Source organism: Antrostomus carolinensis, unplaced genomic scaffold, assembly GCF_000700745.2.
Source record: "Antrostomus carolinensis isolate BGI_N321 unplaced genomic scaffold, ASM70074v2 scaffold23901, whole genome shotgun sequence".
In the NCBI taxonomy this organism is placed as follows: Eukaryota; Metazoa; Chordata; class Aves; order Caprimulgiformes; family Caprimulgidae; genus Antrostomus; species Antrostomus carolinensis.
In genome coordinates this window covers 15,492-42,257 of record NW_010296611.1, presented here as the reverse complement: position 1 = coordinate 42,257, position 26,766 = coordinate 15,492, and the positions used below count along the sequence as shown (strand labels likewise).

General features: G+C 38.2%; 1 protein-coding gene across 1 annotated transcript in view; it reads left to right on the top strand.

The window, feature by feature from the left end:
* The first annotated feature begins 336 nt into the window (after nt 1-336).
* The window catches only part of CCDC170 (coiled-coil domain containing 170), a 39,005-nt gene continuing 12,575 nt past the window's right edge, over nt 337-26,766 (top strand). The window contains exons 1-6 of the mRNA XM_010178353.2: nt 337-348; nt 407-538; nt 5,264-5,520; nt 8,731-8,875; nt 10,539-10,724; nt 21,014-21,331. Coding sequence (XP_010176655.2) covers nt 455-538; nt 5,264-5,520; nt 8,731-8,875; nt 10,539-10,724; nt 21,014-21,331 — 990 coding nt within the window. The 5' untranslated portion in view covers nt 337-348; nt 407-454. The remainder of the gene's footprint in view (nt 349-406; nt 539-5,263; nt 5,521-8,730; nt 8,876-10,538; nt 10,725-21,013; nt 21,332-26,766) is intronic.

Genomic DNA, 26,766 nt, shown 5'->3' with positions numbered 1-26,766 from the left:
GGTTGTGCAATGTAACTGAAGTCTAAAACCCAAAGTATTTTTTTCCATAAGAGATACCTAAGGACTCCCTTTGGATTAAAGTTTATGTGCGTTGAAGGAGTGACTGGATAAGTTTGTAGAAGAGGGACCTTTTGAATGTTGCTAAAACTACAGGAAACAGCCTGAGCTGAAAATAGTGGGAGGCCATGGGGTTGTTGAGGGGGAATATCTTATGTGCAAGATATCACTGTGAAAGTGATGACTGGTAGTGACTGTTTATCCTGTTTTCCAGTAAGGGTCAGTTACTCTGGGAATAACGTATTTGGAATAGATGCCCTTGAGCAGCATAATCAAACAAAAAGCACTGAAGCAAAAATGTTCAAAAAATGCAGTGTCTAATGGTTTTGTTTTCATGCTGTCTTCCCAGGAATCTCATGATCACGTTCTTTTGGATATTCCTGTCACTAGAGAGCGGATGATTCACTATCGAGCTGCAGCTGAAACTGCTCAAAGTGAACTTGCAGCACTTTTGGTGAAGTATGATTGTGCCCAGTCAGAGGTACGTTTAAAAATACTTCCAAATCCTTCTCCAAACCTGAGAATTCTCTAAAGTCACTTTCTGAAGAAAATAGAAAGTTTTCAGAAAGTCCAAAACTTCTTGCTTTTGATACAGAACTTTTGTTTCTCCTAACATAGACTTGTCCAGGCTATTTTTACTTTGCTCGCTTTTATGTTCAAGAACTGATTATGAACTTATATTGGAAAGATTTGAAGCAGTCTAGCTTTTTATCATCATCATCATCATCTAAATGCAATCTTTGTAATTAAACCTGAAAGTTAATATTTCTAAATCGTGGTTGTATAAAAGGTCTGATAGATGTCCTCCTGTTGCTGGTAAGTTAAGATAGCCTCACCTATTTCCAGCTCTCCAAATTTGCTTTGCTTTCATCGCCAGTGAAATTGTGATTGATTGTAACTAGAGAGGCTGAGGAACACATACACATCCTTTTCTGCTGTCCCTGCTATGCGGAATGGTGGTTCTTAGGAGAGAGGATTTACTAGAGGATAATTTTTGGAGTGTCTATATTTTCAGTTTTTTTTTAAAAAAAACCATATGACTGAATAAGATTGATTTGATCAAATTCAGCAATGCAGGCAGTGGTCAGTTTTAAAAAGGAATCAAATTTGCCTTTAGGAGACATGAAGTGCTTGCATTTATTTACGTATATAGGTTTAGATGCATAAATTCATAAATATTCATAGATATGTAAAGTTCAACAGAAACTTGTGAACATTCATCCAACTAGTACTTCAAACATCAGCACATTTTACAAATGTGTATTTCAATTGCACGTTATAAAGTACTTTGCAATATACTTGCCTAGCACCTGAACATTAAAAAACGCTCTGTCAATGAAACCAAATTTCTTTAATTGTGGATAGCTGAGTATGGGAAACAGCAAGAACATGTAATATTGTTTGAGAATGAATTGCTAATGCAGTATCCAGTCAGAACTACAGGGGTGAGTGTCCATCGTGTAAGCTTGAATATGACCAGTTGATTCTGAAATTACTGCAGAGATCCCCTACATTTAATGGCTATCCAGGATCCATACTTTAAATTTCAATTCTAAAAAGCCGTGCAGAATCTCATGTTCTCATAGAAATAATTTATTACTGGAAATGTTGAATGGCTTTATTGCCAGGATAACTGACTGATTTATAGATTCTTTCAGCACTGTACTTGCAAAAGCAAATGAACAGTCAAGAAAGCAGCTGTTCATGCTCTTGTTAATAATGACTTTCATGACCCAGCTGAGGTCAGAGCCCTGTTTTGCTGAGTACTCTGTAAAACTCATGCTATGGGATTATTCTTGCTTTTTCTGCTATTGGAACTGACCACAGGGACAATGGACAGAGGAAAAAATACCACATTTTGCAGATGGGGAGTTGAACCACAGAGAAATTTTAAGGTTTCAAATGCTTTAACCTACCATAGCTTGGTCCAGCTGCCAAGCAAAGCAATCCTATTGTTCTTTCAGCTGCTCATTTCCTTCCCCACACTGCCCCATCCCTTGTGTTAGCACAGATGTATGTGTAGTTTTACAGTGCACTGTGTTGTTGGGGAACTGATGCAACTGAAAAATAAAGCCTCTCCTTCTGGGTAGTTTTTTAGCTGGATCAGTTTCCCAACCTTATCTCACCATATAAGTAGCTATATAAATGCTTCTGCTAGGCTGGAGTATGGGAATGAAGTCCATGAGCTTGGGAAAGAGCAAAGATGCTTTTCTCAAAATCAGAGCTGCTTTATGTCAGCTCCAAAGTGTCTGAAAAAACAGTGCTTGCAGGTGAAGCATAAAACTCATCTGAGAATGTACTGCTGCTTCAAGAGTGATCCTCCTACCTGACTCCTTGGTGTTAGCCTTTTCTCTGTGATGTGGCCAGCTCCCCTTCCTCCTCCTTCTTTGTAGAAAGTGAATTCTTTTCTGTCAGCTGTGTTAGTTCAGTTGTTTGTGGAGGAGTTGGACAAATACCAGAGCTGGTGCAAGGGAGAGGACAGGCATGTGTGGATGGGAGCAGGAGAAGCAAGACCTCTCTTTTCCAAGGCAGTCATGGTTCAGTTGGCTCACTGGCCTCCTGGATTTTCTCTGAGTGTCTTGGGTTTGGTCACCTTTGGCAGAGCCGTGAATTTCCTGGTGTCCTGAATTGCAGCTTAATGTCTTAAGTATTTATTGCCTTAAAATATTTGCCACAAGTTAAAAGCCCTAGCACACATCATAAAGAGCAGTTTATGTGGCTTAATTATTTGCCTGTTAATTTTATGTAGCATGAGAGAAATGCTTTGAATTGTATCTTGCTGCTTATAATTGGAATTGTCAAGAAAGCTGAAACATGCCTTAAGACTGTTGTGACAAAAAATGCACTTTAAATTATTAATTTCTTTTAAAAAAAAAAAAACAGACTGAAATTTTATGAGCCTGGTGTGTCTGCCTCAAGATCAGCCTTTTAGAGAAGGTTGTAGCAGAAACAGCTCAATGGAAAATGATATTTTTGATAAAAAGAGAGAGGGGAAAGTAAAGAAAAACAACTGAACTCCATGAATTGTTGGGAAGCTCTAGCATAATCTCTGGACCAGGTCCTTGACTTCTGGTCATGTTCCTCCTCCCAGCCTTCCTTAAAAGGCTTTCTTGCTGTTTCTATGTAAATCTAGCTACATTTGATTTGATTATCAAAATAGCTGTTTGCATAAGCTGAGAAGATGTTGCCTATACCACAAATCTCCGAAAATGTATTTGCCTCTGAATATGCTGCCATCAAAAGGCTCCATCTTCATACAACAGGATACTTTGCTGTTACAACTCCCCACAGCTACAGATTGTCTGTGGAATTGTGCACCAGAAGTGGGAGCAGGGAAGAGGCGGGCAAATTGAGGGAATAACGGTGTGTGGTGGTTTAACCCACAGTAGCACCAGGTGGTCCTGCACTCACTCCCCCCACCTGGTGAGATGGGAGGGGAATCACAACAAAGGGGGCACAGGATTAGAATGAAGGACAGGGATGGCTCACTCACCAGTTATGGTCACGGGCAAAACAGACTCAATTTGGGAAGAAAAAGAAATTTAATTAATTACCAATCATCTGAGTAGCACAGTGAGACACAGCAACCACATCTTAAGACACCTTTCCCCACCCCTCCCTTCTTCCCAGCCTCAAATCACTTTGCTCCTGATTTCTCTACCTTCTTCCCCACAGCGGCACAGGGGTCAGGGAATGGGGATTGCAGTCAGGTCACCATTGCCGCTCAAAGTCCAGGAACAAGATGTTCCAGAGCAAGTGTCCCATGGAGCCATGGACCTCTTCGGGCTCAGCTCCCAGCTCGGGCATGGGGACATCCAGAGGCTGCAGAATGTCCTCTGGTCCAGCGCACCTCCTCACAACCCAGCTCTGGGGGTCCACCCCGGCTCTGGTGTTGAGCAATTCTGAGGTCTCAATTCAATCACACTTGCTCTTGGGCTCGGCTTTCTACTCAAGCATGGTGTCCTCCATGGGTATCTGCTCTGCTGTTGAACTTCCATGGGCTGCAGGGGACCTCCTTTGCCTTCTCCTAGTCCATGCGGTTGAACTGGGTGTCTGAGGTTCTCTGTCCTCCCCCTCCTCCTCCTTCCTCCTGTCAACAAAGCTCTCTCTTTGTTTAGGCCGATGGTCGTCTTTTGTTCAGGTCAATGGCCTCTCCTCCAAGTTAGAATGATAGAATCAAAGAATGGTTTGGGTTGGAAGGGACCTTAAAGATCATCTAGTTCTGACCCCCCTGCCATGGCAAGGACACCTTCCACTAGACCAGGTTGCTCAAAGCCTCATCCAGCCTGGCCTTAAACACTCCAGCTTCTCTGGGCAACCTGTTCCAGTGTCTGACCACCCTCACAGTGAAGAACTTCTTCCTAATATCTAATCCAAACCTACCCTCTTTCAGTTTAAAGCCATCACCCCTTGTACTGTCACTCCCTGCCCTTGTAACAAGTCCCTCCCCCGCCACCTTCCTGTAGCCCCTTCAGGTACTGGAAGGCCGCTATAAGATCTCCCTGGAGCCTTCTCTTCTCCAGGCTGAACAGCCCCAACTCTCTCAGCCTGGCCTCATAGGAGAGGTGCTTCAGCCCTCTGATCATCCTGGTGGCCTCCTCTGGACTCGTTCTAACTGATCCATGTCTTTCTTGTGAAGTTCTCTCCACCTTCTTCTTTTCAAGATAGTCTTTCCCCTTACAAATACGGGTTTGCATAATTGTCTCAACCTGGACTGCGGGGTACCTCTTGGAGCCAGGGAAGCTTTTGGGAAGCTTCTCACAAGGCGGCCCCTTCCCCCACTAACAAAAATGACCCCCCCCTCCCCAAACCCAACACATGGTGGTAATGACTGTATTATAATGCAGATGCATAAGGGAGGTGAGTTAAGGCTGCGGAGCAGAACTTAAGGTGGACTTTTCCTAAATTCCATATTTGTAAATAAATACATTTATCTTCCTGTAAGAAATTATCTTGAAAAGTTGTGTTGGATTACACAACAGCAGCTTTTGATTTTACAAACCTTTTTCTTCCGTTGCTTTTTCCTAGTTATATGAAAATAAAGTTGTGTCCTTCCACTTAGTCTTGTAGTGATAGAAGACACTGAGTCTTTCGTTCCAAAATGTGTTTCTTGTCACATTACTAAACTTTTAGTGCAGTCACATATTTCAGCCTGGGCAAAATTATTGTTCCTTTTTAAATGAGTTTTCTCCTTTTCTGTCTATAGCTTCTTGAACTCAGGTCCGGAATGGTCTCTAAAGAAGCCTCTTTTCAAGAGCTGAAGGCTGAAGCTGAAAGCTACAAGGAAAGAAATGCTAGACAGATGTCTCGCCTCCTGTCTTTGCAAACTCGAATTCAGGAGGTGGAGGAAGAGGCATGTGTGCTTGCCACTTCTAAAAACCAGGCTGAGCTGACAGCTCAGGTGGCATTCAAGGAAAACCAGGAGCTGAAGGAGGAGCTTCATGAGCAAAATGCCAAACTTAAGTAAGATTCATGTGCCATGAGAAACAATTTTTGTTTTGGATGACAGAATGGTGCAGTTGTCAATGCAGAAAAATACGTTGGTGGAGAGACTTTATTGCAGATCTGAATTCTGTTACAATGTCTTGCACAGCCATGTACCTGAGTGCATGGGAGGTATTGTAATTTGGATTTTGGGCTGAGTTGTTAGCCCATAGATGGGGTTTTGAGAATTTTGTCCTTCAGAGGAGAAGTGATTATATGTGTCAGCTTGATGTAACCTAATTTTTTACAAAAAGTGAGCACAGAGGGCTGTTTTTCTGAACACAGTAGAAACAGTATGCATGGTTTCCTCATTCAGGTATTTCCATGTATGACACTGAGGCAAACTTTGTGCCTTTCATAGCACACTTGTGACTGGCAGTACCTACAACTAGGATCTAGTGCCCAGGTCTGTCCCTTTCACATGGTGTCTTTTGCAGATATTTACCTGTTGCTTGACATGCTGCATGGGCCATGCAGTGGTGAGTGACTGAACTGCTGCAACACTCTAGTCTCTTTTACCCTCTTCTGTGTCACTGCTGGAACTGGAACAGTGTCAAGTTAATTTCTTCCTTAGTGTAAAGCTGTCTGTTAGGAGTGGTGTAATAGAGAAAATATGGTGTAATTCCTAGTTAGCATCATCCTGAAGGGAGCATATTAATGTTTGGTTAAGGTTTGTTCAGCTTTCAGTAATGTTAGATTTGTCTGACTTTTCTTCTGCCTTTTTTTTTTCTAATGTGCAGACTGATTGCAAAAAACTTTTAATAAAATATAGTATCTTCCACTGTACTGTTCTTAGCATAGTGTGTCAGAGCACTGACCTGTCAGTTCTGCTAATATTTCAGGTCTGTGGGATGGACGCTGATAGCGATGTTGATCACAAATACAATTAATTGGTATGAAAATATTCTGAACTCTAAAATTCCAAAATCAGTGTCAGTCATAGTATATTAATAGACATCTTAAAGATTTTTTTAATGGGTTTTTTCCCACTCTTACAAGGCTAATATCCATGTCTCTCTCAATACTGTCTAGTTAAGAGCTAGGATGAGTGTTCACCAGAAGTCTGTATTTCCCAAACCGGTATTTTGCACAGCTCTTCAAGATTTTGTGCTTTGGAAGTAGATAATTAAGTCATTTTGAAATCTAGAGTAGTCCATCACAGTGCACTTGTCTATTAGCAGCTGATTTGTCAAAAGCCCTGCCTAGAGAGTGCTGATGTTGATCGCCAAAGATTTTAGATATGATCCAAATATAAGTGAGGAGATAGTTAAGCCAAGAAGTGTACTGTGCATCCTAGCAACATAGAAAACATCAGAGTTTCTGAGATAATGGTTGTTAAGATTTTTTTAAAATGCTACTTCTGGGGGAGGAGGAAAAAAAAAGAAAAAAGAAGAAAAAAGGAAGAAAAACCTTCTATCCTGTTTGCCTGACTCACTGGGAGGAAACTACCAAAATACTGTGTATCAACCTAGCCTATCATGACAGTGATATGATCAATTTTATGTGGCATAAATGTGTATGGTCTCTCCCAGTGCGGTGCTGGCTGCTCTGTTTTGCCCATGATGATTGCGTCAGCGCTTCCATTTGTGTTGCTTCATGGTGATTGGGACCAGGGTACTGCTCCAAGAGAGATGTCAGTGAAATAAAAAGTTTAATTTCCAGACCCAGGTCTGGTTTGCTGTGCACTTGGAGTGTACCAGTGGAGCACTGGCAAAAGGGAAGGGACAAACAAAGGGTGAGTCTGCTCTTTTGGAAGGAACAAACTTTGAATTCATCATGAATCTACAGGGTTTGCTTTCAAAGCTTTTTCTCATCTCAGCTGATAGTTACATGAGACGCAATAATAGTCAGTGTATCAACTTAATGAACTTTAGCCACTTAGTCTGGCCACCTTGGTATCACGTGGCACACGACCAGTCCTAATTAGGTATTCAAGAAAGATTTTTCACTGAAAGCCATTAAGAAAAAGGAGGAGCAAGCCAGTAGGCATGAAATGCACATTTACATTCTGTACATACAGATATAGTAAAAAATGTTTAATGAATTCTGTGATTGATTTCTAAGATGTATACCTCTCCTGTTGAAAATGGTGCTTTTCTACTCAACAGGTCTATTGCCAAGGTATTTTTAGAGCCTGAACTGTGAAAAGCTTTTTTTTTTCCTTTTTCCTTTTTCCTCTCCACTTTGCTCATTAGTTCTGAAGAGGCAGCAAAACTGTGCAAGAGCTGCATTCTACTTTTTGTACCCGATTGCCAGTTTTCTAGGTGCTCACACCTTTACGGCCCTACTGAAGGTAATTAGGTTATTCGTAGAGTTGTCAAGTATGTACTTTGTACTTCAGATTGTTTAATTTTAGAAGCAGGCATGGTTCTGTGTGTGAGAGGCCTCGATTTTTCAGAGCCACAAAACAGTTTGCGGGGTTGGCAGTCAATCTCATGCAATATTCTAACATACAGGCCTGCATATATGACATGTCTGGGGTCTCATACCTTTTCACTTCTGACATACTCCTCCTCAGGACAGTGTTTTAGCAACCATCTCACAGCTTAGTTTTGCTGGGGCTATAGAGCAGAGGAAGGTGCCTGGAGGTGAGAAAGCTGCAAGGCACTTGTTTTCTGAGGGCCACTGCCTGCTGCAGAAGGCAGAGCTCTTTTGGCTCACAATATGCACTGTGCAGTAGCACATGAAACTGTCCTCATCCTGACCAGAGCAGTAATTAATATTTTTCATTCCTTTCTGTTATTTTTCCCCTCTCTTCCACTTTGCAGCATTGACAACAACTGTGCTGATCTCCCTCCTAAGACACCACCTGAAATTTTTTTCATGGGCCATCTCTTTTGTTTAGTGATTTGTAGCTGTTTTACATACTGTGTTTGCACTCACTGTGTGTTTCTTGGGGGCACTGTTTATTGACGTTACCTGGTTCTTGTGTTTTATTGAAATCTTGTGCTGAGAATGAGGTTGGGATCATAAAAGATTCTTTAAAGTGCTAATCAAAAGCAAAGATGGAGAAATGTGTACACGTAAGGCAACAACAAAAGTTACATGTGTTAAATGAGAATTATATATAACTAAAAATTCATTTTGTGGTATGCATAAACTAGCAATAATCTGGGGATAATGTATTTTTATAATTCTGTTTCAGAGAACATTCATCCTGATGTGTGTATTTTTTTTCTGTCTGATTAGTAAATATTTGAATGACTGTGAAGAAAGCATGACTCAAGCTTCTAAAATCAGCAGAAAGTATGAAGAGCTCCTTATGCAGCTTTCTGGATTCTTGGACACAGACATCAGAGAAAAAGAGAAACCACAAGAACATTTAATGTCAAAGGTGATTATAAGTAGGCAAGGGTTTCTGTAGAGACATTTAATAGAAGAATATTTGGTTGTCAAAGAAATAAAGCAATTAATGAAGACAGAAATCTTTGTGTTAAATAATGATTTGCAGACATTGATCTCACTTAAGACAATTATTTTCATATTGGGTAGATTTTCAACGGTGTTGAGCACTAGTAGACCTCAGTGAACTCAGTCTGGTCTTATCTGCATACATATTTTATCAACCTGTAGTTCCTAAGTACAACCCTGATTAGATACTTGGTTGAAAGCTTTCCTGAAAACATTAACGCTGGGAGTCACTAGGTGACATGTAAACTGTACACTAGAACTTAACACTTGAGCCGACATACTATGAAGTAGAAACATCTGAAATGGCATACCCTAAAACTACTTTAACTATGCCCTGTGACAAAATGCTGTAAATCACTGTGTGGTGTTTTTGAAAGCTAATCATAAAACTTTATTATTTCTCTTCAGAATATTTCTGAAGTTCCAAAAGCTAAGCTTCCATTTAGGAAAGGAAAATTACAGACTCTTCTAGCCTTTATTGATGCTGCTGAAGGGCACTTTATCCTAATTGTATGTGTTTTTCTCATGTTCTGTCTAGTCTTTGCTATCCCTATTTTTCTTCACTTGGGAGCATACTAGATATTTTGGGAATTTTGGTTTCATTATATTCATATTATTATAAGAGTTCTGGCTACAAGGAATATTTAATAAATTAAGATTATCTAGGTTTGTATCACAGTGATTTCTTACAGTCCTTGCCCTCATAACGTTGCCCAACATAACAAGTATATGTTGACAGTTAGTTTTAACAATGTAGTAATAAATCTATTTGGGAAATCTAATTTGTGCTGAAAACTGCATTAGGAAGACTTATCAACTCATTTTTCTGTTTGGGGTCACAGTATGTCTGTTTAGCTTCTTTTCCACATTATGGTTTTATTTAAGACAGAATTGATCTGCCTTAATAAAGGTCTTACCAGTAGGAGTCAGAGTACATATTTTTTTTACCTTATACACTCTTTGAAGTGCCCACACTCATCTATTCCACTTCTTGGAAATAGCGTAACGTACCGAAACAGCCCTAGAATCCTCCTGGAAAGGACTGATTTTTCCAAGGTGTTTACTGCTCAGAACAGCAGCCCACCAGGTATTTAGCTCTGCCCTTGCATATGCTTATGAAATAGCTGTTATTAACTCAACTCTCCCCATGCCTAAAAAGTTTCAAGCATAAAATACAGCTTTCAGTTTCTTGTTACAGATGAGACACATAAATCTTAACAAGCCAAACTGAAATGCTCTGCTTTTTGCATGAAGTTAGTTACATGATCTGTTTTCATTTTCTGACCTGTTTCATACACAGTGATAGTAGCTCTCCACCTGTTTAATAGATCATGGAGATTGTGTGGGAGTAAAACAGTACCACATAACACTAAGGTGTGGGTTTCTGGTGGGAATATGGTTCTCATTTTACTTGTCTTTCTGTTCTTTTTAGAAAGAAATAGTAGAGTGCTGTTATAAATCTGACCTAGGGGTCACCAGAAACACCATATCTTTATTAGGATGATTAGGAGCAGGTATACTGGAATGAATATATGTCATTGTTAAGTGCTTTCAAAAAGTTACTAAAATTTGAATTATTTCTCTAGGTCTCAGAAATATGTAAAGAAAACCTGACACTAAAAGACCACATTGCTACTCTTCAAGAAGCTATAAAAGTCCATGAGATGGAGTCCAAAGCTAGTAGAGAAACTATCATGAGGCTTGTTTCAGAAGTGACCAAGGAGCAGAAAAAGGCAGCAGGATACTATCAAGACATGGAAAAATTTAGTAAGGTACATAATTGAATGACATATATGTTTGTCTAGTTTTGAGATGTTTTCTCAAAATTTCAAATTAATTTTCAGTAGGAGTTGTAGGAGAAAAAGTGCTTCTGAAAGACTTCTGGTGATTAGGGTCTTTCCTAAAAAGGACACTTTCCTAAGGTTATTCTCAACTTTTTGAAAGCTTGAGAATATGTGGAGATTAAATAACAATATTGTGTAAAATAGATCTGATTTAGATTTGATGTCTTCAATGATGCTTGCAAATTTATATTTTTTTCTTCCTTTGTATTGTTGTAGCCTTTGCTGTGCTTGCACAAATGGGTAAATAAACAGATGTTTTTTAAGGCAAAGTAAGCAAATAGAGTTAATGAGTACATCTGAGGCACAAGCATGGAACAGTGAAAACATACTCTTTTAAATAACATTTACGTGATATTGTCAGAGGATTCTTCTAGTCAGTTTCTTTAAAAATTCTAATGAGAAATTGAAAGGAATTGATTAGATGCTATTTTATTCTTTCTCTTAAGGAACTGGAAGTAAAGTGTCTTGGCTTCCAGACAACCTAGATTATCTTATTTCACTGCATTATAGACTTGTATTTCATAACTGTAAATATTCAGTTGACTCATACCCAAAAAGTTGTAGGCAGGAAGATGGCTCTTGCAGGAAAGCATTGTTTTGCTGTGGGGAACCCATAGAGGAAATGTGTGCAGCGGGAATGATGCTGAAATGAGAAATATAAGTTAAGTTGCAAGTCAGATGTTCACCAAATTCACCTCGGTATGATTTGGAAAGGAAAATAATGTGATTTAAGAATTGAATTGCCCCAGGACAACTCACCTGTAAGAGTTTTTCTACATTGCAAAGGATGGATGAATAAAGTGGTCTTCTGTAGCAGTTTTCCTTATTCCTTTGTACTTTGAGTGATGTGTGGAAAGGGAGCAGTTTACTAAAACTATAATGAAAGTGGTACTAGGTACTAGAGCAGTGTCATTAAAGCAGATGGCCAGAACTTAAGAAAAAAAGAGAAGAAACTTAGACTGCCAAATATGTAGCTGAGCTGCATGTGACTGCGTTTGTAGAAATTTTAAACATAAAGGCAGTCTTGTGCAAGTAAGTTTCCAAATGTAATATAAAATTTTTGCCACCCCCCCGGCATTACTTTTTTACTGAACAGAAGACCACCACCCTACACTTTAAAAGATAAAGTGTTCTGATTTAGTTGTAGGCAAAATACTTTGCCTACTTTTGTAGGCAAAAATGGTGTCTCCTGTTTCCCTGATGGGCGTCTTATTAGGTTACAGGAAGGGCATCGGTGGTATAAAGTTGTTTTGACTTTGTCATATACTTTGCTGCACAGTTTAAATAAGCACATGGACAGAGTTGCACATGTTGTGACATGTTCCCATTTGAAGGTGAAAAGATGACAGTGTGCTCTGGAGAAGAAGGAATTTGTTGTGGGGAAGATAAATGTTAAGTACCACAAGGGTCATAAATTTTACTTGCTGCTAAAAATACTTTTTACTAACTTGTGTAAAATTTTCTAAGGCTCAAATGGGACTGAGAGAGAAACTGTACCAAAAACTTCCACAGGTCCTTTATGAGAACACTTTGCTCTTGTACTTCACTTCAAACATGAGTGTGAGTAGGGGCAGAATGTGGGCTGCTCTCTAAGTAAGCCACAATTCAGAGGTGTTTTAAACCAAGATGAGGGCTTTGTTTGTGACTTGTTTTGCAAGTTTGCTCTGACTGCCAAAACATTTCCTAAGTTGAACTGTTTGTATGAAAAATATTTTCCTATCATTATTGCTCATATGCCAAATAAGTAAATTATTTAGCCCATTTTACAGAAATGTCTTGCTAAATTATTAGCAGTGGCTTTCGAATGAAGTGTGCCATCAGGGCTTATCTAGAGGCTGCAGATTCCTCCAGTGCTGTTTCAGTTTAGCTACTTAAATTTGCAGATACTGAGTAAATACGTTGAGAAGGTTTTGTGTTCACAAAAGCATATTAAGAAATTCAGTATTGAAAAAAATAAGTAAAAAACCCCAAAATGCTTTAAATCCACAAATCTAAAGGAGGGTATATGGTGTCCCCTGTTTCCCTGATCGGTGTCTTAATAGGTTACAGGAAGGGCAACAGTGGTATAAAGTTGTTTTGACTTTGTCATATACTTTGCTGCACAATTTAAATAAGCACATGAACAGAGTTGCACATGTTGTGACATGTTCCCCTTTGAAGGTGAAAAGCAGAAATCTGTACTGTTCCTGTGCCAGAAGACACACACACACGGTGGCATGTTTCTGGACTGTTTTCTGAGCTTTAATTAATGGAACTACCCGTAGCAGAGTTTACCCAGCACAGACTGAGTACAAGTGACTCTTGCCTGTGCTTCTCTGAAGCTCCCAGGGCCAAACATATTGGCCATCTTCTGTATTACAGATTGAGATGGTGGACCATTTACCCCCATTTTCTCTCAAAATTTTTCCTAGGTGTATAGAGGTCATCACACTGTCCTGTCAGACTTCCCCAGGAAGCCTCAGATGCTGCACTGTTCCCTGCTGCCTCTCTTAATTATTGCCAGTTTTCCTTGCCAGGTAGTTCACTCCTGCTCCTTGGGATTTCTCTGAACTCCCTCTCTTGATGTCCCATGAGGAGGCAGCTATCTAATGATCAGTTAAACAGATTGTAGATTCTGAAATTCTTGATGAAGAAAATAAAAGCCAGTTTGGTTACTTTCAAGCAATATTTTAGCAGGTTATAGGGTTAATACACAAGAGTAATTAAGAATTTTCTTTAGTATATTTGATACTTGGGTATTTGTTGCAGTTAGATGGTTTTCATTTGTGCAAAAATAGCAAGTAGACAATAATTTTATATATTCCCCTCTCAGCCTCTCTATATCACAATATCAAACAGCAAACAACAGATACTAATGCAATCTTGAAACTAATATAAGTAACAATAGCAAGCCACCAAGCTGTTTCTGTTGCAGCGTATTGCTTTTCTTTTAGAATTCTGAACTTCTCACAGTTTTCACTGAATCTTGCAAGAGCTTGCTCCTGAAATTTTGTAAAATATTGTGTTATACCTTTATTCTAGCAGTGCTGGATATCAAATTTGCATTTGATAGAAAATAACTTTTAAATGCTGCCCAGATTTATAGGCTGAGAATCAGAATGCGTGTTCTTTCTTTCTGTATGACCAGACAGTGATTACTGATTATGACAATCATAATTACAGAATTATGACATTCTTTGAGAATGTCTGTAGGCCTTTAAAAATGTCTTATTTGCTCTAACCAAGTTTCTTTCTAGTATTAATTAAATTCCTATATGGTATTTATTTAAGGTATAGGAGAAGATGATATATCCTTCTTCCAGATGAATTTGTCTTTTGTACAGCATTGCTATTGATGAACCGCAAGAACTAGTCAACTGTCTTGTTCTGTTTCACATCTTTGCTGATGATTCAGCCTGGAAATATTTGTGTTTCCCTCTGAAGTGTTAATTTACACATCTGTTTTGCAAAGATGTGCACCATGCAATGTCTTTAAATAACATATTTGAAATATAATCCAGGAATTTTAATTGATACAAATATATATGCATGTACTACTGATGCAAAATTAACCATGAAAATACTTTTCAGTACAATATTTGTATTAAATTATATTAGTAATGAATAAAATATGTCTAAGTAGCATCTAATTAGTATGAATTTATTAAAATCAACTAATTGTATGAAAACATAGTTAATTAAAATATAAACTTATTATTTGAACTTAGTATTTAAACATATTATTTAAACTTATTATTTAAGGAAATAAACTTGAAAAACTCCTACATTTTGAATATCCCCAAGTACTTTGATTGTAGAAGATACGACCAAATGTTTTTAGGTTTTTCTTGTCCCAGTAGATAAAGTGATGAGTTTCTCAGTTAGAATCTGGATTTCTTTTTTATAAGATGTCATTAAGAAAATACATACTAAGGATAGGTTTCAGCAGACATCACAAATATTTCCAGGTTGAATCATCAGAGAAGATGGGAGATAAGAAACTAGTTTAGAGTCCTTGTAGTATTACAGTGGTAACTGGAGATTCAGCTGGGGTAAGAATTAATCTGGAAGATACCTGCATTATCTTTCATACCTTATTATTACTGTTAATTTAATGTGTTTTTTGTTTTGTTTTATATATATATATATGTAATTGCCTTAGTATACTGAGACCTTGATGCTGATTAAAGTGCCAGTATTAATAATGATGATATAAGTTCAAATATCCTTCTCTGGTCTCAAAACCCTCTCAAATTATATAACCTAAATACTCTGCTCTTCAAAATAGATGAAAGGATGAAAGCCCAGAAGCTCAGAGTTTCCTCTGGAAGGGTAACAAGGGCATTGGTTAACACATGGCCGTTCCAAGAAATAAAAGGGAGGAGATCGACTTGTGGTTGTGATAGGGGTCGTAGGGTGATAGCTGCTGGTGAAGGACAGCAATTATGTAGGAATCTGATACATCAAGCCAAGTAACTGTCATCTAAACTGCACAAGTGGCCGGTAGCTGGTGTGTGGGCAAGCATGCAGAAATACTTCTGGCCATAGATCCTCTTGGCTTCCATCAGTCTGAGACTTCCTGATTCAAAGACTGAATTTCCACATCAATAGCAGATGCTGCTACTTCATAATACATATGAATGTTTCACGTAAAATCTCATGAAAGCCCTTTAGAAAATGTCCCTGTCATTATTAGTGAATTTTGACCAAAAATAAACTGCAATTCCTCCAATTCTGCACATGGGACAGGTACATTGCCAACATCCAGGTAAGGCTATGGACACTGCCTTTGTGTAGCTGTTACTGTTAAAGGTCTGAAGTCTCTGGGCAGAGCCTCAGCTGTCTCATGAGCTTTCAAGTCTGTATCCACCTTCTTGCAGTGTTGTATTTCTCCTTATCTTATTGGAAGTGAAAAACTCATTTTATTTCTCTGATAATTTTTTTTTTGCTTTTCGTGTAATAAATCTTCAGTTTTGTTTTTCCATAAATTATGGCTTGAACTTACTATATTTTAAAGTTCTAATTATTTTTAAATCTGAGAAAAAACTGGTGTCTTTACAGTAAACGTAACAATGTCACTGTTACTAAAAGTGTCTTTGAATTTCTTTTATTTTGTTCTATAAACAAACTGGGATCTTGACTCCACAGAAGTCAGCAAAACTTTTGTCCCCATTATGAGTGGGCTTGGGATTTCCCCTAGAATAAGTTAGGGGCAAAGCTGGTATCAAGTATGAAAATAGCTTTCAGCAGAGTAATCTTTCTTACAGTGTTTCTGTGAAAATAATAATTTAGTTTGATATTTTTTAAAATGGCATGCCATGTACACAGTTGATACAATATATTTTAATAACAGAACTTAAATATAATTGTAATTTTGATGGATAAGTAATTAAGGAAGAGCTATAGAGGCTTGCCTAGTTCATAACCTCTTCTATGAAAAATGTTACGATGGTTTACAGTGAATCAGGAGAGAATGAGTTCCTCTAATATTTTTGGTGCAGCCGCCCATTGCTTTAGCCAAGACTGAGGTGATGAATGGTGTTCAGGAGGAGTATGTCCACATAGTTTATCCCCAAGGCTGCTGGCTAACACAGACTGTGTGATCAAGTGGCCATGATCTATCTGTTGCAGCTCTCCATTTTAACCTGAAGAGCAAATGATGACTCAGTTTCCCTTCCAGTGAGAAATTGTTTTAGGACTTATTCTGTGTGTAGGAGCAGTGAAAGACAGAAATGATGCAGTTGGTTCCTGAAAGGTTGTTAATTAAATTTTCATAGCTGTTCAGAAGGCTCAGTGGAAAGGGAAACCTTCATGCCATCCTCTCTTCTGCAGATGTTTTGTGGGAAAACCTTTGCAAAGCTTCTGAAACTGAACATTGTCAAACTTGCAAGCACCCAGGCTTGATTCCAATATGTAAAGGAATATGAAAATGTGGTTGGATTTTTTTAGCATTGGGAACCCACAGATTTTAAAAATTCATGTAAATAAAAATAAATCTGCTCAGCAGTTTAAAATTGAACAAAGCCATTCATTCCTAGGGCTAAAAAATTCAGTACAAAAACAAAAAGAGAATTTTTGTACCTTCTTTGTTTGTGGGTTTGTTTTTTTTCCTTTAGAAGTCAAGATGAAAGCTAGTGCTGGAGATAAAAATCAGAATTATCGTAACCTTATCTGTAAAGCCACAGTAATGTTTTTTTTAATAGTGTGTGGCATACTTCTGTAATGTTATACATGCAAAATAATTGGAGAAAAAAATTATCACAGCCTGTTTTAATCTATTGGGTTAGCCAAAATAAAGGGTTTTTTTGCAGTATATGGTTAGGTAAATGAACAATTAAATTTGTGTTTATTTGCAATCATGATAAAATGCTACAGTACTTTTGGAATGTAGACCTGTTATGTTTTCTGTAAATCTGCTTCAGTTGTGCTGGTTGCTGGTTTGGTTTTTTTTCCCCCGTTGTTGTTCTTGGGTGGCGCTTTTTGTATGTTTTTATGTTCTGTGGGTTTTTTTCTTTTAGCAAGAAAGAACTAGAGGAGGTAATTTATAGCTCTAAAAAGCTGAATTTGAATGCCTGAATCACTTTAGAGTACATAGTGTTCGCTCAGATGTTCTAAAGAATGTCATAGTTGAAATAGATTAATTATTAGTTATAATATGAAATCTGAGAGTTAAAACTGCCTCAGAAATAGTAACTAATTTGACTAGTATCCACTTTTTAAAAAAGGGTTATTGGACGAAGTGACAGACCCAAAATCTTATATGTTTGTAGGACATGCTAGGTAAAGTCTTGTGAAGCATAAAAGAATACAGTATATTAAGGAAGAGTTATCATAGCTTTAAAAAATTGCATTGTAGTAGATATTGAGATCAACAGAGTGAGGGGATGTATTAATATGCATTATTACTTAAAAGTTATTATCTGTTCTCTTTTCCTCTCTTTCACTTCCGTGCTTCTTTAATGTGATCCGATCCTCTTCAATTTGTTTTGCAGTGTTAAATGCAGCTCTTTCAGCCCTAAGTTCCTTATAAAAGAGTCCCTTTCTTTTTCTGCTTAAAAGACAGAAGTAATTTTCTCCACCTGTGCACAAGCACATTCTCTGTGAACGCAGCTGGTCTAATATTGAACACATGATTTCTCATGATGGAGGCCTTGCCAGTGTCTTGTGTGATAGTCTGGGTACTCTGACATCTTCTCTAGCCTAGTGCAGGTAGGGTGCCAGCAGGTGAGCGTGGGTAGACTGTGTCCTGGCATGAATGAGTAACTTTAAGTCTGACACTATGCAATGGGAGCCCTTTTGCTCTGGCCTTGGGTAGTTTGAGAACCTTTGGTGCTGCTCTTTACATCCAAAGGTGACCATGGTCATGGTAGATCTGCCACACCTCTTATGTCTAACAATCAGTCATTGATGCGGTCTACCCTGGGTAAATCCACCTAATGTATAGTTCTTTAAACATCAATTTCCATAATTATTCCTGTATTTAAAATTTGTTGTGTGTCAGTGTTGGGCAGGTTTTTTGACCCTACAAGCTGCATACTGAAACCTTCATATAATTTAGAGCCATGGGACATTAGGAGCCAAAAACAAAACATGAGCTGTTGCAGTTCTATCTTTTCAGTCTTCTGGGGTGGAAATTGTTTTATCTGCTTGATCACTTAGGCTCTTAGGGGTTTGCTTCTAGTTGGGATACCACCTTTGCATGTTGCCATCTCTAAATTTCTGTATACTGTTCAACGTTCAGACTGACCTCACTGAAGCTAGTCAATGTAAATGCTCTCCATTCAAGAGAGGTTTCAAGGAGTGTTGTTCAGAATTTTAATGTTTTGAGTTCTATGGCTTTTCATTCTATAAATTGCTTGGGGTAGTTTTTTGGGGGGTTTTTTGTAATGTTTGGGCATCAACAGGCTTGCAATTCCTTATTTTATACCTTGATCTTTTGATTCAACTGTGTTTGTTTGCAGATGTTCACAATTTGAAACAAGATTGTAATTAGGTAAGCTTCCTAGTACTGGCAAACTACTTTTGCACTGCCTTTCTGAAAGGAAAAATGCACACTACTGAAAGCTGTAATTGAAATGAACCACTCTCTATTCTTTGCTGTAATTACCATAATGTGATTCGGAGCACAGGTGGGAATTTTCTATTAATAGGACTTGTTTAAAATAAAAAAGAGAAAATGCCAACATTTGTTTCCAAGAGAGTTCTACAATTACTTTAGAAAGGAGAAGTAACAAATCATTTCCTAAATGACAGGGTTTGTTTTGGTTTGTTTTCATTTATGTGTTTCCATGTTTACCCTTCTGAAGCTATTTAAAAATTTTAGTATTTTTAGTATTGTATATTTCTATTTTATTTTATATCCAAGGGTGCCTCCCAAACTCCTTTTTTGTCCACCCTCACTGCTGATCTACATAAATACTCACAGATTTACTACTTGATTGGCATGTATTCCATTGACACAGATAACTTCCTATGCTACACAGTGAGCACACATAGACCCCGAGAGACACCTGAGTGGTCACCATATTTACAGCTGGTCCAGGAAAAAATGTATAACTCCAGTGTACACAATCTTAGTTCATATCAATCCATTACTGAGCCTCTACTAAACAACTGAAAGTTCCAGAGAAATGTAGTCAGTATAAATATGCCATCCTCTGGCATAATTTTGTGTCTTGTGTGAAGTAATATTCTTTCCCACTTGTTCCTATCAATCAGATAATACCCTGAGGAATGAAGACTTAGTCATTGCTATGATTTTAGTTGGTTCACTGCAAATTTTATTCTTGTATATGACTGTGTAAGCACTCTTAATATTGGTATTGTGGGGAAAGGAAAGAGTTTCACAAGTTGACTGAATGAGAGAAATTATTTTTTCTTTATGTTTAGATGGGTTATTTTCTATCACCATTAACTCCTGTGTCATGGGTCAGGATACCCATGTATGTCTGTCTGCTCTGCCCTGTTGAGTCAATATTTTATGTATAACTGATATAGATATATATGTACTGGCTCTTTTTTCCTTTTTACAAACCGAGTCTTGATTCATCAGAAAGTAAAAGCTCTGGGCTTAGAAGGAAATAATTATGGGTGCCAGGGGCTGAATGAGAATGAGAGCCATGACAAAACACCAAAGATGTGAGGATGTCCCTGAGCAGTAAATCCTATGGGCTATTCAGCAGGTAACCTTATCTTGCAGTACCCTGTCTCGGTACCAAAGACAACATTGTCTTTGAGTGTATTACTACTGAAATGCAAGGGACTGACTCCTTAAAAAAAAAAAGTTACAAGGATATTGGATGGAACCATGAACCACCCTCCCACTAGTTCTTCCCCAGTCATGGTTCTACATACCGCTGAGCAGCAGATGGGGGTGGTTGTAGGCTCTGTGGAAGGACACAGCTCTTAACTGACTTCTATTCCTCAGGCAAATTTGACTTTACAGTAATAGGGATCTTGCTTTCTTCAGAAGGTGACTGTTCTGGTCAGAATAATTCCCTTCTAAAATTTTTTTCTGAGTGTTTCACAATCTAAGGATTTCTTCTTTGAGGTGAAATTGGTATTTGAGCATATGCACCTTCTTTTATGCTGTTTTAATGTAATAATATTTTTTTTGTTTGGCCCCTCACTCCCCATTTCTGTGTATAAGTAATATCAGGAATTTTTGTCACATTCAGGTAAGCTTATCTCAGAGATCATCTCTAATTCTGCTCTTAACACTGTATTCAAAGACTTCATGCGTATTCTTTTAGTCAGGCCTGAACTGATCAAGCAGTTGGACTAGATGATTGCTGTAGGACCCTTCCAACTGATATATTCTATTCTGTTCTGTTCTTTTCTCTTCTATGCTTTCCCCTCCGAGGTGTAGTGCTTTGGCTTTATTTGTGTTACATCTTGTTCACTGTTTGTTTTCTAAGTTATATTAGCTGAATGAAAAAGTAAGATAGCAATATTTTTTTTAAAAAATACTTTTTTTGTGTACATGAAAATTTTATTCATGTATTCCTCCTCGCAGGCCACTGCAAGAGGTTAGTCTATAGCATGATTACAGCAGGCTTTGGGCTTCCATCTATTTCAGAGTTCTCCTATGAAGCCCTGATGTTGAGCCCATATGAGCAATACGAGTCCTGATTTCTTTATCTGTGGTACTTGCATCTAAGTCATTCCCTACTTTGTGTGTGGAGGGGAGGAGTTATAACAAATTTTAAAAGCCTGGCTTAATCTTTCATGTATTTTAGGATCTTGACAGCACCATAATAGGGAAACAGAGTTTGGAGATGGAGATCAGAAACCTCCAAGATAAACTGACTGCTAACCAGAAAGATCTGGATGCCTCAAAGTGGGAACTGCACAATCTGAAGAAATCTTCCAGTGAGCAGGATGAAAGCTTGAAGAGCAGCAGAGAAGAGGCCAGGGCTGCTCACAGATCTTTAGTGGCTTTTAAAGAGAAAATTGCTACCCTACTCAGTGGTGGATCTGCAACAGTTAAACCTTCTGAGAAGGCTATTTTGGAGAGAATCCAAGAAATAAATTGCAAAGGGGAGAGTAAAGAAATAGTAAGTCAGCAACTACTGCACTCACCCAATGTGTGTATCTGTTCTATTTGGATTATTTTTCATTTTATTAATCTTATAGAGTGTTGGTTCCTTCTACTTAGGTTTTAACATTACAGAAACTTTTAATTTTGTCGTTTATTGATTTGAGATATTAGTTGAAAAGCATCTATGTTTTATTAAGTAGGAAGAGGTCAGAAATTAAATTCATAACAGATGCTATTAACAAGAAAAGACATGGAATGGTCTTTCAGTTAAGACATTGAAATTTGGTTTCAGTGCCACTTAGCTGACATCAAAAGTGTCTGCGTGGTCACTGTGATTTAGTGGCACATGTGAACAAGTATGGATTTGCTGCTACAATAGTGACTTTGAGGACTGATCTATTTCTCAAAGCAGACATAATTTGTGAGTTGCTCCAGGCAGCCCCTTTCCCTCCAGTCCTCAAAAGCTGCACCTAAACAGTTAAACATTGCTGAAACCATAACTGTTCGCCATCCAGGAGAAAGGCAATAGGAAGGCAGGTGGGTATTCTAATGCTCTGGCTTGAGGGGTTTTGCCTGCTAGTGTTTGCAAAGGTGTGTTTGCATGTACAGGTAGAGAAGGGAAAACTCAGGAGGAAAGTGGGCCAAAGTACAGTCTGACCAGTGTCAGGATCCTGACACTGCACTTGGGTTTCTCACTTGCTTACATGGGCATATATTAATTTTGTCAGCAAGGACTATTATTTAATTAAAAATCACATACTAAACCAAAAACTGTTTTAACTGAGCCACTGAAACCCAACATCTGTGTCCTTGCCAGATTTTAAGATTCTAGCTTCTCCTGCTGATGTGATAGTCTTTTACATTAGCAAATGTTTTTGTATTCTATCCAAGATTGCAAATAGCTCTTCAAAATATCCCTGTGTGTTTTGTTTAAATATTTTGTTAAAAAATACCAAACAGCTTCTTGTAGAGCTGTAGTTTGTAGTTTGAGAGTCGGTATGCCAAATTTCAATGAAAGCAAGCTTTGTAAACATTATTAACATTTGAAAGTGATCTGCTGAATTGGAAGTGTGGCAGCAACATTTTAATATAGAAGCTCTTTACAGTTTTGCTATATGTCATGGAATATTGTTTCTGTAAGCAAAATACTTTCAAACTCAAATCTAATGAGAATTCTATGTGTATGCGTGTTTGTACTATTTGGTGTTTTGACATACAGTACACTCTCTTGAGATGTTGATTATTTTGAGAACTGCTGAGAAAGGGCACTTTAAGTTAACTGATAGCTATTGAGTAAAAAGGTTTTGCTCCTGGGAATGTTTTCAGGTGACCTGCTGCTTTTGTAGGGTTCAGTTGTGGCTAAGTCATTTTGCGTACTATATCAAGCCGCTGTTAGTCTCTTAGTGGATGTACTACAATACATGCATAGTGTGTGCTACTTATTTCAGTTCTTATTGTTCCTGATTTTATTCCTTAATATTAGCCTACTTTATCATCCTGCAGACTGGTAGTATTGGGGAGGATTCAAACTTGGTCTTAATTTTATTGCAGATACAAATTTTCCAGCTGCTTGAGAGGAATGTGACTGGTTCTCCAAGTAACAGCATTGCTTGGAGAATCATATTCTGTTACAGAGAACTACTGTAAAATATACAATAATCAACTCTTATTTTTCTAAACAGCTGTGATTATTCTTATTTTAGAGGTAAATAAACTGATGTTCAGGAAAACAGGTAGTTTTCCATAACTGTATTAAAATGTATTTATTTGTGTGCTGTGCTCTTGCCCTTCTCTCTCTTTCTCTCTCTTCCAGAAAGACCTGTTGACTTTTGCAATGGAAAATAACTCCTACTTTTTTTTTTTTTTTTTTTCCAGGGGAGGGGGAGAGGGGGGGCTGGGGTGGGTGTCTGAGCATGGAAACAGATTTGTTTTTCAATATCATTGCTCTCAATAGTAAATACATGTGCTAAAAGGAAGCCTTTGTTACTAAGACAGAGTAGGTATCAGCTCCAACCTGTCCCTACCTAAATCTCTGCTTTGGAACTAAGATGCTGGTATTATAGTTTCCAGCTTTTGTTGGTTTATTTTTATATAGTAGAAGAGCTGTCTCAGGTATGTCTAGTGTAGCATTCTGCCTTTGCTAGCAAATACAGCAATTGCCTGCTATACTTCTAGCAATACTCCCCTGAAATGTTAGTTCTTTCTAAAAAAAACCCCAAAACAAACCAACCCAACCCAAAAAAAACTATGGCTTAGTTTCCTGAACCATAAATATTAGCTTTAAATTTAATATTGCTCGGTGCTTTGGTCATTGTAGTTGAATGATGAAGTTCTGTGGGTCATTGTATTTGCTGAGTATTTTAAGTGATGAAGCTGTAACGTTTTACTGCTATGACTCATTTGGAAAAATTTGTTTGTATTGCCCCAAAGTGAACTGTGTTGCTAAAGCAGTGCTGGCATCTATTCTCAGAATAATTTCTACATCAGGATTAGGGGATTTGAAATAAATAAGCCAAAATGCCAATAATATGCACCTATGAATCTCTTTCTAACAGAACATAGGGTTTGTCATCAAAAAGTTATTTTACAGTGAACTGCTTTTCTTTATGCAAATCAGAATTAAAAAAACATTTTCTAAGGTTCTATTTTTAAGGAATATACATGTTGGTATATATGTGTCGCTCAGATTCCTATTGCATCTCTGGGTGAATTTCTTTCCAGCATTCGAATCAGGAAAAAGATTAAATGTTTTCAGATAGGGTTTCGTATAGACCTTTCAGTAAACTGTCCAGTCTTAAGTAAAAACCCCACAAAAGTGAGTCATTAAACTTCTTGGCAGGGTAAATTAGCCTGTAGTGTTGCTGGTGCCCAAGCTAGCTTGTTTCAAAACAGCCCCTTTGTGGCTGCAGTCCAGCAGGGACTTTGTGGCTGCCAGGACAGCTGGGTACGAATCCAACAGCCAGTGCCTTGCTGCTGGAAATTAAAAATGTGCTAATGAATGTGCTAATGCATAGTGGGAGGAGGATTATATCTTTCCTTTCTCTGAGTAAAGATTGTTTTGTTTCTGTTGAGACGTTGCTGCAAGCAACTTGGCTTTGCAAACTGGATTAGTGGGATCAGGAAAAGACAATGCAAGAATCTGGGAGAAAGAGGACCCTCCCTGTTTGAGTGTTTCGATGCCTTCTCTAAACAGGTTTTGTTTTTTCACTTTTAATTCATCACTGCAGCCCCTCTGGGAGTTTTGTGTGTAGGATCATATACACTAGATGAACTGGCACAATGTTCATCTTTACCTCTAAGCCCGGTCAGCTATCTGGTTTACCTCTCCATATGCACCTGTTAAACAGAGCTGTGGAAAGTTTAAATTTTAAAAGGCCTGTGAGAAAATGATTCACTGCAACTGCCATAATCAGATTTTCTGTGAAATCCTGAAGTGCTCTTGAAGATTATATCTCCTGGTTATGGTGATTTTGGTATCTGAAGGGTATCTAAGTTAGTAATAGTCTGTATACTAGCCCTTAGCATTAACATTAGCAAAAACAGTAATTTCATTTGCAAAAAAATTCAGGATATACGCTGACAATGTCCAGTGGTAGGTATTCTATTGCAGGATTGAGAAACTGGTTTGAATCAGTGTCCTGATGATCTCTTCAGCAGTTAGATGGTAAGATGTATATCATGTGAATGTGTTTGGACAGCTCTTGGGTGTTTTTGTCATTTATTATTTGTAATGTACCAGAGGGGTTCACGGGCACCCAGAGTCCAAGGCAAGCAAATGTTCTCAGTCAATACAGAGCTCAGGCCTGGTTATGAGGTGTCTGGATTCAGGTCTTTTTTTTGACAAGTTTTGTTGCAGATCTGTTGCAGCAAATTAAATTCATATGGCTGAAACTGTTTCTCTTGACTACCTACCCTTCTGACCTCAGATAGGAAGAGCTGATCTGATTGTAGATTGTCTTAATTTTATCAGTTTTTATCATTGCATATTGATATACAGACTCTTAAATGCCAAAATCGATTAGGCTCTACTACTGCTCCCATTAAGCTCTCCTGTTCTCATTTCTTAATGGTATTTATGGCAATGTCATAAATGCATATTTAGTTTTAGGGATGTATGCACTTTATCCTTCCAAACAAAACAATTGAGTGGAAAATAATTTGTGAAATCAAATTAAACATTGAAAAAAGCAGAGTAATATACCTACTGACTTAGGGCTGACCAAGAAAACCCCAAACAGCTACAGTGTGAGAAATTATTAGGGGAAAAGTTGAGAAGAAAATGAAAGCCATAATTATGCCACTGTATAAATCCATGGCTGCTACATTCTGAGTAGCATACATGGTTATGATAATTTCATTCAAAGAAAAAGGACTTTCAAAAAGTACCAGGAGGGGTCGTGAGACTGTCTAGAGGCTTCCATGGAAGGAAAGACTCAACAGACAAAAACTTTTCAGCTTGGGATGGTGAGTCCAATGCAGTGAAACAAAATACCAGTTTTAAGTGCTGTGATAAGAAATGTGGCAGTTTTAATGCTTTTCAGCTGGTAGGGATCTTAAAAAAAATTTGTACTAGGCACACACATGTGTGTGCCTATATGAGTACGTATAAAGCAGTAGAAGTTTAAGATAATATTTTACCAAACCAGGACAGTGTAACATATTGATTGTCAAGATAATACTAAGAAGATGAGAATATTTAGTTGTTATGTTGGAAAAAGAGGAAAAAAAAAATGCCACTATGTTGTGAAGAACCTTGTAACTTCATCTTACGTGTTGCTTTTTTGCACTGAAGTCTACCATGTGCCTGTCTCTGTGACTTTGGGCTGTTAAGGGAAATGCCCTACCTAGTGCATAGCTATAGCCTGCGTTCTGTTCTGGTGTGCTGTGGGGCTGGGCCTGGAGTTTACACATGCCCGAAGTTCTGGAAGGTTTTACAGAGGATTATTTAGTTGCAGCAGGGATGAACCGTGCTGTCCCCAAGGTAGGAGCTGCCTCTGGAAACGAGTGTTTGCAGCATCTTATAACACAAGAAATAGAAGGTCTTCATTTGAACTTATCTGGTAGCCACATTAAAACAAAAAACGAAGTGTTTTTTTGCAGGATAGCTGCACAAGCCATTGGCACAATAAATTGTGGAGGTCGGAACTGCAGGACCAAAAATCCAGCCTTTGTAAATTGCTGGATACAGGCATGGGTGGGTAATAAGGTTTTGGGAAATCCCTAAGCTGATTGTCCCTAAGCCAAAGATGAAGGTTACTCCAGGATGCTCTGGAAGAGCAGCTGACAGCCTGATGGTTTTGTGGTCAAACCTTCTGTGGTATGATCCCTTATCTTCTCATGTTTATGGACCTTTGCAGCCTGTAAAAGCCCCACGTGTCTGGGCTGCAGGCAGAGCTGCTCTGCAGCAGGATAAAGGGTCTCCGAGTTCTCTGGCAGCAGCGCGTCTCTGAG